The sequence below is a fragment of the Salvelinus sp. IW2-2015 genome, linkage group LG19 (assembly GCF_002910315.2).
Source record: "Salvelinus sp. IW2-2015 linkage group LG19, ASM291031v2, whole genome shotgun sequence".
Classification (NCBI taxonomy): domain Eukaryota; kingdom Metazoa; phylum Chordata; class Actinopteri; order Salmoniformes; family Salmonidae; genus Salvelinus; species Salvelinus sp. IW2-2015.
In genome coordinates, this window is record NC_036859.1 from 1,694,483 (window position 1) to 1,707,517 (window position 13,035).

The 13,035-nt window shown below is 42.9% G+C and overlaps 1 protein-coding gene across 1 annotated transcript in view; it reads left to right on the forward strand.

The window, feature by feature from the left end:
* LOC111979532 (supervillin-like) overlaps positions 1-13,035 on the forward strand; it is a 63,746-nt gene that overhangs the window by 8,424 nt on the left and 42,287 nt on the right. The window contains 5 exon segments of the mRNA XM_070449108.1: positions 1,572-1,635; positions 3,801-3,892; positions 4,090-4,147; positions 4,642-4,793; positions 5,261-6,128. Of these exon segments, the coding sequence (XP_070305209.1) occupies positions 1,572-1,635; positions 3,801-3,892; positions 4,090-4,147; positions 4,642-4,793; positions 5,261-6,128 (1,234 nt within the window).

Sequence of the window (13,035 nt, forward strand, 5' to 3'; positions counted from 1 at the left end):
GTGTGTGTGTGTGTGTGTGTGTGTGTGTGTGTGTGTGTGTGTGTGTGTGGGTGTGTGCAAGGGCTGCTACAGCTGCAGTAGCACCATTGAATAATGAATCAAGTATCTATTTGTCCATGTGGACTGAGGAAGTGTACCTGATGTTGTCTCTTTATTACCTTCTCCTCATCTGATACAAACGTCCCTAGTAGTCAACAGGTGCTTTATCCGTGGTACTTTATTACTGTATGCTGCAGATCATTATACCCCTCTCATCCATGCACTTCAGGGCTTGTATGTATCAAGCGTCTCAGGAGTGCTGATCCATTGAGATTTCCGCTAGGATCTGTTAGGTCTTTTATCTTATAGTGAATGGAGAGGGGGGGAACTGATCGTAGATCAACCCTCCTACTCTCTCATAGTCCTATCAGACTATGAAGGCTGATAGAGAGGGTGGTTTCCATGACTTTAACTGAGGATGGACACATGGTAAGTCTATTCGCTCTCGTGATTCCTGCCTGCCTTGAGACGAGGTGCAGTTTGTTTAACAGGGTCTATTTTTCACCTTGTGCCTCCCTCTGTGTATTTATAGAAAATCCCCTTCTTCACTGAGCTCACTTTTGACAGACAGTCTCCTAAGCTCGTCTTTGGCATGTCCTTTTCGCACGGCTGCCCGCGAACCAACTGGACATTGTCATGGGTGGACGACTGACCCTGTCTCTGATTTCGATGACCTGATTGACACATTCGCTCTCAGGCCACCACCCGTGACAACACCTGCACCCACCCATACATACTCGGGGCCGGCTCTAGCCTTTTGGAGGCCTGTCACGCAAAATAGTATCCCCCTGCCAAAAAGTCCCCCCCCCCCCGCGTCACAATGGGATTCGATAAGCTATTAGCGTCCGTTGCTATGTCAATGGTGTGACGGCCGAATGCGTCGATTGTTTGAGTTCATTACAGTCTAAATGACGTTATTTTCATCCCCCACTATGTAAACAAAGCCGATTTTCCACGACAATTTCATTGTTTAAACCAGTTTTGTTTAGCTAATTAGATGAAAACATGACTTCAAACGTTTGAGTTTGATAAAAAAAAAAATATTCTTCAATTCGTGGACCTTGGTTGGAGAGCAAGGTAGCGGCAGTGTTATTAGATATTTTTTTTTGAAAAAGCTGTTGTTTCGCTCTCGTTTTCCAATGGTTATTGATTGATATTGAAGAAGTGAATACCTTATTTAGGCTGGAGTCTAGAGTTAGTATCTGTAGCTGGTGCTGGTTATCTACAGTGTGTAATTCCATCATGTTTCCATTTAGGTGATGATGACAACGTAATATGCTTTTTCGTCAGATTGCAATGGAAGATTGAGTCATTGTAAAATGCGGTGGATTCCTGTTTTTGGTCCACTCTGACACATTCTTGATATGTCTTTGTAATATTTATGTAATCAGTCCTTTTTTATCAAGTTAAGTCATTTGGCGAGTTTCACCACACTGTTTCACCACACTGTGTGACAGGAAGAATCTAACCAATTATTATACACAGAAGTAGGACATGTTTTTCTAACATATCTTGTCTGTCTGTTTCTCCAGGCTTTGGAACTGAGGCTCCAGTCAAATTCTGCACGTCAACCCCATTGCCAACAGAAACTCTAAGGTGAAGGAAACCATTTTGTATGCACTTTTCACTTGTCATATTCTAACATATACAAGTAGACCCATTTCACAGTCGCGTTGTGGCACGCACAATTATGCGTCAGAAAGAGAGTGTTTTTTTTTATCAAAGAAAGTGATTGAGCCAACATTAAACTTCAGATGAAAGTGAACAAACGTAAGGTCATTTGATCAGGTTGTTATTGCAAACWTTACACATTGTAATCCTGAAGAACGTGCTTGTCGGCCTCATGTTGTTATATCTGCTACATCATCAAGATAGGGATAGACAAGGATAAGGGTAGGTTCTTCCGACTGGTTTAAAGACTAATTCAGACTGGTTTAAGACTRGGCTCCTGATGAGATACCCAGGCAGGCAGAGTACCTCCTCTATGAAACCAGAACAGTCCACAGTCCGGATRCAACCCCCACTGGCACCACAAAAACACYGTTACCAACAACAGCACAAGGGMAACAAAATACTCCAGCTTTTAATGCTTACTGGGCAAAATTAGCCCAGTAAGCATTAAAAGCTGGACATGCTTGGAGCAGCTTATCCTAAGATACTTTGTTAAAATGGCAGAACAGAAGAACTGTAACACCTCCATTCAGTAGTCCCTCCCTCCTATCCTGATGGAATTAGTGTACTTCTGCAACTGACAGCTCATTTTCTGTACCCATTCAAAGCTAGTCTATGTCAATATTCTCCACTCTTTTCCAAAATTGTGCACTTGCACACTTCCTGAAATGGATTTAACAATGTTAAACATTCCTTCCTACCAATGCTCAAACCAATCTAATGTTATTCCATATATCATACTAAAGCAGTTGAACGTGGCATTTCATACTAAAGCAGTCGAACAGAATATATCATACTAAACGGGTCAGAGCAAACTGTTGCGATCAAGACGTAGGATACTATACGCCTTACAAATCCTATTATATTGTATGACCGCTATTACATTGGTAGGCAAATGTAATGTCACCTAACGTAAAGTAACATAAACACAATAAATGGAGTGGCACGGATTTTAGTCAAATATAATACGTTTTGCTCTGAGGCCAGTTTGGGGTGGAGAATCAGAGATGCATTAAGTAGAGCTGCTACAATTCGTTTCATTTGTGAATGATAGGATTTCTATGGTCATGTGGTCATTCATTCATGTTTCATAGAGTTGCACTGTTTCACATCGGACCATTTTGAGATCTTTTGATTGACAAGTAAGTGGGTCAGAATGTTTCATTGTGACGGCGGAGATGTTTAGAAGATACTTGCCTGGCTGTGTGTCCTTTTGATTGCGCTGGATGAAACCACTAGGGCATGATCCTGATCGTTTCCTGGAGGTGTGCCATGTTAGGGTTAGGGGTTTAACCTAGTTCTTAGCTAGATCCCTCTTCCCTCACGGAAGTCGAAGTGTAACCGATGTGAAATGGCTAGCTAGTTAGCGGTGGTGCGCGCTAMTAGCCKTTCAAACGGTGACGTCACTCGCTTTGAGACCTTGAAGTAGTGGTTCCCCTTGCTCTGCAAAAGCCGCGGCCTTTGTGGAGCGATGGGTAACGATGCTTTGTGGGTGACTGTTGTTGATGTGTGCAGAGGGTCCCTGGTTGGCGCCTGGGGCGAGGGGACGGACTAAAGTTAAAACTGTTACAGAAGCACAGTACAAAATTACCCGAACTGACCCTTGGGACTGACGGTATGTTTATCCACTTAAAGGCAGTGAATGCAGTAATAGTAGTAGACATGACGGTGTCTTCRCAATCTTAAAATGGTTTCTCAACGTCAGCAACTTAGTGGCCTTGTGTGTTAGAGTGTCAGCTTTGAGATCGGAAGATTGGAGGTTCGATCCCAGCTCGGGTCGTACTCGAAGACTAAAAATGGTAATCTATGCTTGGCACTCAGCGTTAAGGAGTTGGATTAGGGGATAGAGCCTAGTGTGCTGTCCAGGGGGTGTACTTGTACACCAAGCTGCCTCACGCTACAGAAACATGAGGTAGTATCATTTTTTTTTGTCATTTGACCAATATGTCCAATATGTGAGATGATATATCCAGTACGAATTTGTGCGGGCACCTCACTGAAGACTGGTATACAACGTATATACAGTACATCTTCAATAGCAATAGTCTCATGATAAGATGTTAGATTCTTTGGAAMTCTTTTACTTTCAGCTTTCAGAAGGGCTTTTCCTTCAGGGACAAGACCGAGCTGGTCAAGAGTGCCACTGATATCGATGCCAATCTTCTGCCAGTCCTACCCAAGGGTGAGCTTCTTCCCAAACACAGACAGCATCCCAAATGGCACCCTATTCTATATACAGTGCACTACTTTTCACATGTAGTAACCTATGTGTAGGGGATTTTGGGACGCACACATAGTAATTGCGATAGGAATAATGAACTAACTAACAGATTACTGTCGTGCCATGTTTTGTAATATTTTATATGTATTTTTTCCCAGTTTCAGAATTAAAGAAACATTTTGAAAGCGCTGTCTCCAGCGATTTACAAATGAACAGGTATGTTTGCACATGTCAAAATCGTAATCCTTGACAACCCTCCATCTGTCCCTCCTTTTCATACATCCTTCAGTTCTCATCAACTCTCATAGCTACCTCAGACCGTTTCATGTTGTTACTGTGTAGGGCTGCAAAATTCTGGAAATTTCCGCCAACATTCCCAGGTTTTCCTTATGTCTTGCTTACTCCATTCTAATTCTGGGAATGTTCCAACTGAGATTTTTGGAAAACCTGGAATTGTGCAAACCTCTCCTGTATAAACAGGAGTCACTGTTGAGGACCTCTTTACTGAGGAATTGTGGTTGTTTTTCATGATTATGTTATATTTTGTTGGTGTATTTCCTATGCTCCTATGCTGCCTTGATTGTGTAATTGTTGTGTATTTKTTGAGATGCAGGGCGCCCTTGCAAAAGAGACTTGAAATTATTTATTTTTTAATTGCAATATATTATATTATAATATATCTATATCTGTCTCTGCCTGGTATGAAGCAGGAAGGAAAGGATAGCCAGGCGCCTGGAGGGTATCGAGAGTGAGGCTCCTCTTGCCCTGATACCTAGCTGTACCGGCTTGGTGGCCAACCGCATGCTGGAGGAGGACCCGCCACGATACACCCGGGCATCAGACCCCTGTGAGCCAATCATGGGTACGTATACTGACCACACAAGGCAATGCAAGCCCTGTATGAAACATATACTGTAGACTTGGCCTACTGTACTTAGATTTTAAAGCTCCTCGTAAAGAAAAGTTGAAGCCTCATAATGTATGCTAGTGAGGGGGAATGCATACGACACCTAGACCCTTATTCAGAGCATGGGTTGTTAGGTTTGGATTATTTTGGGATGGAGAAAGATTATATTTGGGAGAGAGGCATGGTAGGTCTGCCTGTATATTTAACTGTGTGTCTGGATTTCTCCTGAATCCACAGTGAGACCATGCCATGTTTGAGACATTGTTGTGTTCATATGATTTAGGGTACGTCCCAAATGGCACCCTGTTCCCTATATAGTAGTGCCCATGCGGCTCTGGTCAAAAGTGGTGAACTATAAAGGGAACAGAGTGCCATTTTCGACACATCCTTACTGTGTGCTTGTCTCCCTCCTCGTTCCACAGTGAAACGTTACAGCAGAGAGCAGGTGGAGGTCCCACAGATGCCGGTGTCCTCCCCAGACAGACAGTCTAGGACCCGGGGCAGACCGGGGGACCATCCTGGACCGGCCGCCCACCCCCATGCAGAGCCTGTCCTATCCCCTTCCGGTGGCCCAGTGGACCCAGCCAGCCTCAGTTCCAAGGCCGAGCGGATCGCCCGCTACAAAGCAGAGCGCCGGCGCCAGCTCTCCGAGCGCTACGGCATCCTCTTGGATCAGGAGATAGACATGGACTACAGTCCTCGCTACTCGTGCTCACGTAGAGAGTCTGACGCCTCGGATAGAGGGGCCCCAGCGGTCACAGAGCGTAGGAGAGACAGAGATAGAGAAAGACAGGAGGTGGAGGAAGGAGGAGGAGGAGGGCGGGAGACTTCCCGCAGAACTCCCTACAGCTCTGGAGTGGGCAGGATCTAYATGCAGGCTCACCCTGCTGAGCCTACTCCTGGCCACGCTCCTGCCCCAGGTCACGGTCCAGCCCCTGCAGGCTCGACCCATATTCAAGCCCCTCTGCCCACCCGGGAGAGGGCCAGCACCTTCTCAGAGCGGGAGAGGATGATGAACCTGGAGAACTACCGGCGGGCACAGGAGAGGACGATGCCAGGTGGCCTCAGAGGAGCCAGTAACAGGCCCCATGATCATGCCCAGGCCCCCTCCATCCAGCAGCTCAGCCCTCCTCTATCCAGGGCCTCCTCCAGAGAATCCTGCAGCGTGGCGGCCATCCCCAGCTCCCCTCGTACGGCCCGCCGGGCCTCCCTGCCCTCCACACGCTACGGCATCTCCCCCGGGGACCTGTTCATCGAGCAGCAGGCTCAGGCCATCCTCAGCAGACAGGGGTGAGTTCAGATCGGCTTTGATGTCATACTGCACTCTGTCTCCAATGAGTTTGATCTCTGTGCTCAGGTTGCTTTCAATATGAAATAGGTGCAGGTGCTGAGTACAAAAACAACGAATGTAAAGATATTGGCACAGTGATGAATGGTCCCACTGTCTCCGGGGTGGGAGCAATGGCTTGGGTAAAAAACAGGTTGCTTTCACCATTGACTGACCACTTTAAGGAGTAGTTGCAGTATTTTGTTGCCCTTGTGCTGTTGTTGGTAACGGTGTTTTTGTGGTGCCAGTGGGGGTTGCATCCGGACTGTGGACTGTTCTGGTTTCATAGAGGAGGTACTCTGCCTGCCTGGGTATCTCATCAGGAGCCGCAGAGGGGCTACAGGGTGTGTTTTTGTGGGGGCAAGGGGGCCATCTATGATGGGGGATTTGTTAAGTTGGTTGGGTTTCATAGCTTGCCCTGTAAAGGGCAGACCCATAGAGTTAGATAGAGTGCTCATCGTTGCCTCTGAAAACAGGCTTTGTGCCAAGTGTGCCCTCTATCCAACTCCATGGCCAGAGCAGAAATGGTAGAGAAATAATCTTTTCTTGGCAGGTCAGGTGAGGCGAGCAGGGAGGTGACAATAATTATACCAGTGCCAGCTGTTATTGGGCAGTTTCCCATTGAAAATAAATCCTTTCTGTGTAAGTGGGGCTTAACTCTCTCGCATGAACATGCCAGAGATTATGGAGGAACCGTGAGCTCCCGCAGGAAAGCATGCTCACGCGAGAGAGGGAACGCCCACTTACAAAGACAGGAACCTTGAAAAAAACCTTGAAAAATGGGACATAACCACAGTATTATAGTAGTCCTAATGACCCAGCACCATTCTAAGTTATGTCGTCATCTTCACCATATTGGTCCTGTAGCCTGGCAGTGTTGTCTCAGAGTGACTGGTCTCTCCAGACAGACTCAGAAGATGATGCTGCTGGCACTCAGTCTGCCATCAGTTGGCCCTCCAGGTACTGTGGTAGGAACATACTGTAGGGGCAGACCTGGGTTCAAATACTTTTTGTAAATCTTTCAAATACTTTCCGCATTTGCTTTAACCTGCAGGTCGTTGGGGTTTGTCATTTAGAGACTTTATTATTGGTTCTATTGCAACAGGCAAGTTCACTCAAGCACATATTTGAAATTATGTCTAATAGTATTTGAACCCAGGTCTGTGTACCGTATGGATGTGTGTGTGTAGACCCCAAAACATCTACCTAACACATCCTCCCAACAGATAGACAACCTATATAATTTATATGATAATATATCCTGTATTATATATTACTATATAATCATAGTAATCATTCCCCTTTTGTCATCTCCAAGTTAACTGGTGTTTTCTAGTTCTCAGTGTGAGGTTTGGATTGCAGTTCTTTAACTCTCCTTCCCAACCCCCTCATTTTTCAAATTAACGTTTGGTCTTCTCATCCATTTGAATTATCCTAAAAACTTCTAAGGATGTTGTCTCTCAAATGTCACCAAGCCTCCTCACCAGGGAATCAGATGGAAACCCGGATGCACACAAGTAATAGAAGTGAATGCTTTGGTCACACGTTAGTTATTGGTCAGAAATGTAGTATACAGTAGTAGGACAAGCACACCCTGTGCTTCCAGTCACGGTGTAGGGTGCTAGATGCAACTGACATTGTGAGGGTGAGAGAGCGAGAAAGGATGGAGGACGCTTGCCTTAAAGCGCTAGGCATCTTGCTATGACATGCATTATCTGAATTAGGCCCCACAGGATATCTCTCCCTAATTCCTGAATTACACTTGTAACGTGGTCAGTAGGCTACAGTAACCTATGCTTCAAAGGGGAGGGGCAGGTAGCCCATGTGAGTGGAGACCTGCCAATCGCTCATGGAGCAGTTACGCACTGCTGCTGTGGCCATGTCCTTTCCTACAGCTTTGCAAAAAAAAAACTGCTGAGCTCACAATAAAAAAAACTGCTGGTCCAAATTCGCTCCATTCATTAAAATCACAATTTAACCAACACCCATCTATTTTTGTGACTACCTGGACCTACCAATTGGGTTTTTAAGTATTGAAACCGACACGTAAGGATTTGACTTAAAAGTATTTGAATAAACATGAAAAGGTGAATGTAAGAAGCGAACATAATTTCAAATAGGCTACATGTCATATTACACAGCATATACACACTCTAAAAAGGTCAGGAGCCAGACAGGGAGCTTAAGAAGGGAATTATTTTGGCTATGTTATTTATATTATTTCAAGGCTATAGCCTACAAAGAAATACATTGCGAAGCATTTATAAGTACAGACAATAGGCTGGTAGGGACATAAAGCATCATACTAAGCATCTCCAATCCAAAATTAAATCTAGAATCGGCTTCCTATTTCGCAACAAAGCCTCCTTCACGCATGCTGCCAAACATACCCTCGTAAAACTGACTATCCTGCCGATCCTTGACTTCGGCGATGTCATTTACAAAATAGCCTCCAACACTCTACTCAGCAAATTGGATGCAGTCTATCACAGTGCCATCCGTTTTGTCACCAAAGCCCCATATACTACCCACCACTGCGACCTGTATGCTCTCGTTGGCTGGTCCTCGCTACCTATTCGTCGGCAAACCCACTGGCTCCTGGTCATCTATAAGTCTTTGCTAGGTAAAGCCCTGCCTTATCTCAGCTCACTGGTCACCATAGCAGCACCCACCTGTAGCACACGCTCCAGCAGGTATATTTCACTGGTCATCCCCAAAGCCAACACTTACTTTGGCCGCCTTTCCTTCCAGTTCTCTGCTGCCAATGACTGGAACGAATTGCAAAAAATCACTGAAGTTGGAGACGTATTAGTTGGAGACTTATATCTCCCTCACTAACTTCAAGCATCAGTTGTCAGAGCAGCTTACTGATCGCTGCAGCTGTACACTGCCCATCTGTAAATAGCCCATCCAACCAACTACCTACCTCATCCCCATATTTGAAAAAATWATTATTCTGCTCTTTTGCACACCAGTATTTCTACTTGCACATCCTCATCTGCACATCTATCACTCCAGTGTTAATTTCTAAATTGTAATTACTTCGCCACTATGGCCAATTTATTGGGGGCGGCAGCGTAGCCTAGTGGTTAGAGCGTTGGACTAGTAACCGAAAGGTTGCTTGATCAAATCCCTGAGCTGACAAGGTACAAATCTGTCATTAGGCCATCAATGAAAATAAGAATTTGAATTTGTTCTTAACTGACTTGCCTAGTAAAATAAATAAAATTGCCTTACTTCGTTTGCACACACTGTATACAGATTTTCTATTGTGTTATTGACTGTACGTTTGTTTATTCCATGTGTAACTCTGTGTTGTTGTTTTTTTGTCGCACTGCTTTGCTTTATCTTGGCCAGGTCGCAGTTGTAAATGAGAACGTGTTCTCAACTAGCTTACCTGGTTAAATAAAGGTGAAATAAATCAACAACAAAAAAAAGCACTCAGCATTTAAACCACATTTTGTTGTATTAAATCATTAGAGCTGTCTCTTATACACATCTAGATGTGTATAAGAGACAGAGTCTATACATTGCGCATATAGGCTGTGACTTACTTAGAATTCAATACAAATTCAATGAAAAAGGACTTATTAGTGCCTTTGAATTTATTTTTAGAAACACAAGTTTTGCCAGTCTTTTGCTTCAGGCTCATGCGATGGTGCCTGGAGAGCAGGTGTTGTGCCGAAACCCCAGGTGTTGTTTGTGCCCCCCCCCCCCCCTCGCGTGAACGCGCACGCACTCAATTCTTCATTGCTGCGACTTGCTTGCTAGTTGAGATTTCTGATCACATTAGGCTGCATTTCATTTGATTTTTTATGTCGTTTTGATCACGGGGGAGGCACTGGCAATGTCTGCAGTTTTCAGTTTGGCTATTTGTATTAGTCTATAAATACATCTCTTTGCCAAAATTCATCATCTCTCCCGTGTCTTATTCGACTAGTAGTTGTTCTGAAATGTTTATTGCTTGCCTACATTTTACTCCCTCCTCTATGTTTAATATAACACACATACATTCATTATTAATTTCGGTTGCCTATCCTGACGTGAAGTTTGTTCTCTAGAAAGTATTTGACTCTGATGTGTGCCACAGAAAGTATTTGATTCTAGCCACAAAATTAAGGAAATTAGAAGGTGGGGAGCAAGGCTATTTTCTTGCTTCCCTCCCTTCTATCTTGGGACTGCAAGGCCTGGCACACTTCTGAATAATTTTTGGTGACCTATCATGTCCTCTGATGTGTGCCACAGGAAGTATTAGACTCTTGTCACAAAAGGATTTTATTTTATTTTATTTGGATCTCTTTTAGTCCCCATTTGGACTAATCTTCCAAGAGTCCTTAAACATTAAAATACAATTTATAATACAAACACATTTTCACATATAACACACTATTACAAACATACATAATATACTAACATAATGACCCAATAAATACTCAATCTAAAAAATATTAATTCTTCATCTACTATAGTCCCACAACATTTCTATGTATTATATTTAAATCGTTTTAAAATGTTTAAATGTATATATTGAAAGGTTTCTGGTTTGCTCAGTTAATTTATTCCATTTCTTTATTGCTCTAAATCAAAATGTTATTTTGCCTATTTCTCTTTTCTGTCTGGATAACACATAGATGGTGGACAATCTATTCCTAGTATTTACTGAATGTCTGTCTCTTACAAACTGAAAACCRTTGTGAATAGAACTTGGCCGTTTTAAATGATGTATATTATGAAATAAAATAAGCATATTTTTTTCAATTATCTTGTCGATTGATGACCAACCAAGAACACTGCGCATGACTGCAACAGAAGAACCATACCTCCACCTTAAAACAATCCTTGCTGCTTTGTTCTGTGCATTCTGCAGCCTCCTAACTTCACTTGATGATGCATTTCCCCAGACCACAGAACAGTAGTTCACCTGACTCTCAATTAATGCTTGTTTATTTAGCCTGTCCTCTCCTCATCCTCGGACGAGGAGAGGGAGAGGATCATCAGACCAAAATCAGCAGTAGGGAAATAGGCCATCTCTTTATTTGAAAAAAACTATGATGGCAACACGAAAAACAAAACACTTCAAAAATACAAAACAAGAAAACGACGTTGAACGAAACCTGAACATAAATTTACATAACTAAACGTAAACTCACGGACAGGAAACAGACGACATCAAAATAAACAAACAGCCAAACAGTCCCGTATGGTACAACATTCAACGACACAGGAGACAATCACCCACAAACAAACAGTGAGAACACCCTACCTAAATATGACTCTTAATTAAGGAGAACACAAAACACCTGCCTCTAATTAAGAGCCATACCAGGCAACCAAAACCAACATAGAAACAGATAACATAGACTGCCCACCCAAAACACATGCCCTGACCAAAACAATACAAAAACAACATAAAACAGGTCAGGACCGTTACATGTTATTTGCTGAATTTTTTTTCCTGGTAAATATTTAGCTATCCTTCTGATTATGCATGCTGTTTTAATATTTGTTTTACATAGATTAGTTATTTGAGACGACCATGATAAGCAGTTGTCTAGCTGCACTCCCAATAGTTTGGTTTCTGCCACTTCTTCAATTTGTACTTCTCCCATACTTAATTGTATCCCATGCTGTTTTGGCCTTTTCCTAGTGGAACAGACCAACATAACTTTGGTTTTCTTGGTGTTTTAAACAAGTTGGTTTTGGCAAACACACTCCCTGATATTCTGCAAATGTCCTTGTAAAGCCTGCTGTACCTGTTGAACCGATTGTCTTGCTGCATAAATTGTAGTATCATCTGCAAATATAGTAGCTTGAGTTTCAGCTAAGGCATAGGGAAGGTCGTTGGTATGTATTAAATAAAGAAGTGGCCCAAGGCAGCTGCCCTGCGGTATTCCACAGTTTAACACGAGGGGAAGAAAATGAACCCTTGATATAGGTGGACTGTTTCCTGTCAGTTAGATATGACTGTACCCAATTCAATGCTACCTCCTTAAAACCATAATGCATTAATTTGGTCAAAATTATTTCATGATCCACTAAATCAAATTCTGCACTGAAATCTAAAAATAGTACACCCACAAACTTGCCATTATCCATAGCATTGAGCCACTGGTCAGTCATGTCAACCAATGCAGTGGTAGTGGAATTGTTTTTGCATTAAGCATGCTGATTGGCTGTAATCAGATCATTCTTTTCCATGTACTCCCATATTTGTCTACTCACAATACCCTCCAATATCTTACTGAGTGTAGGGAGTAGACTAATTGGTCGACTATTGGCAGGAGTAATGGGTTCTTTGCAGTCTTTCGGAATAGGACACAGTTTTGCATGCTTCCATACATTTGAAACATCCCCTTTTCCAGTGGCCAATTAAATATGTATCTCAGTGGAGCTGCAATCTGGGGAGAAGCACAGCGAAGCAARAAATTGTCCATAAGACCACAACCTGTAGATTTACCATCAGGTAATGACTTCAATAGCTTTAACACCTCCTCCACTGACACCGTTTGCAGACTAAAAGAGCAGATCTTGTTGCTCATAATATGATCATCAATCCATTGGACAATAGCTTGTTTGGAAGAATGTATGTTTACATTGTTGCTCAGTAATTWAATTTTCTTTGAAAAAAAATCTGCAAAATGATTGGCAATATCAACTGGTTTTGTTATTATTCTCCCGTCAACCTCCACACTAGATGGGCATGATGAGATAGATGTACCAAGTAAGCCCTTAACTGTGTTCCATACCTTTTGAGAATAATTTTTACAATCAATAAAATCATTGTTGTAAAATAACTTTTTTTTATTTCGATTCAATTTAACTGCATAATTACGTAATGTTCTATTTCTTTTAGAAAAAAGCCTCACCCAG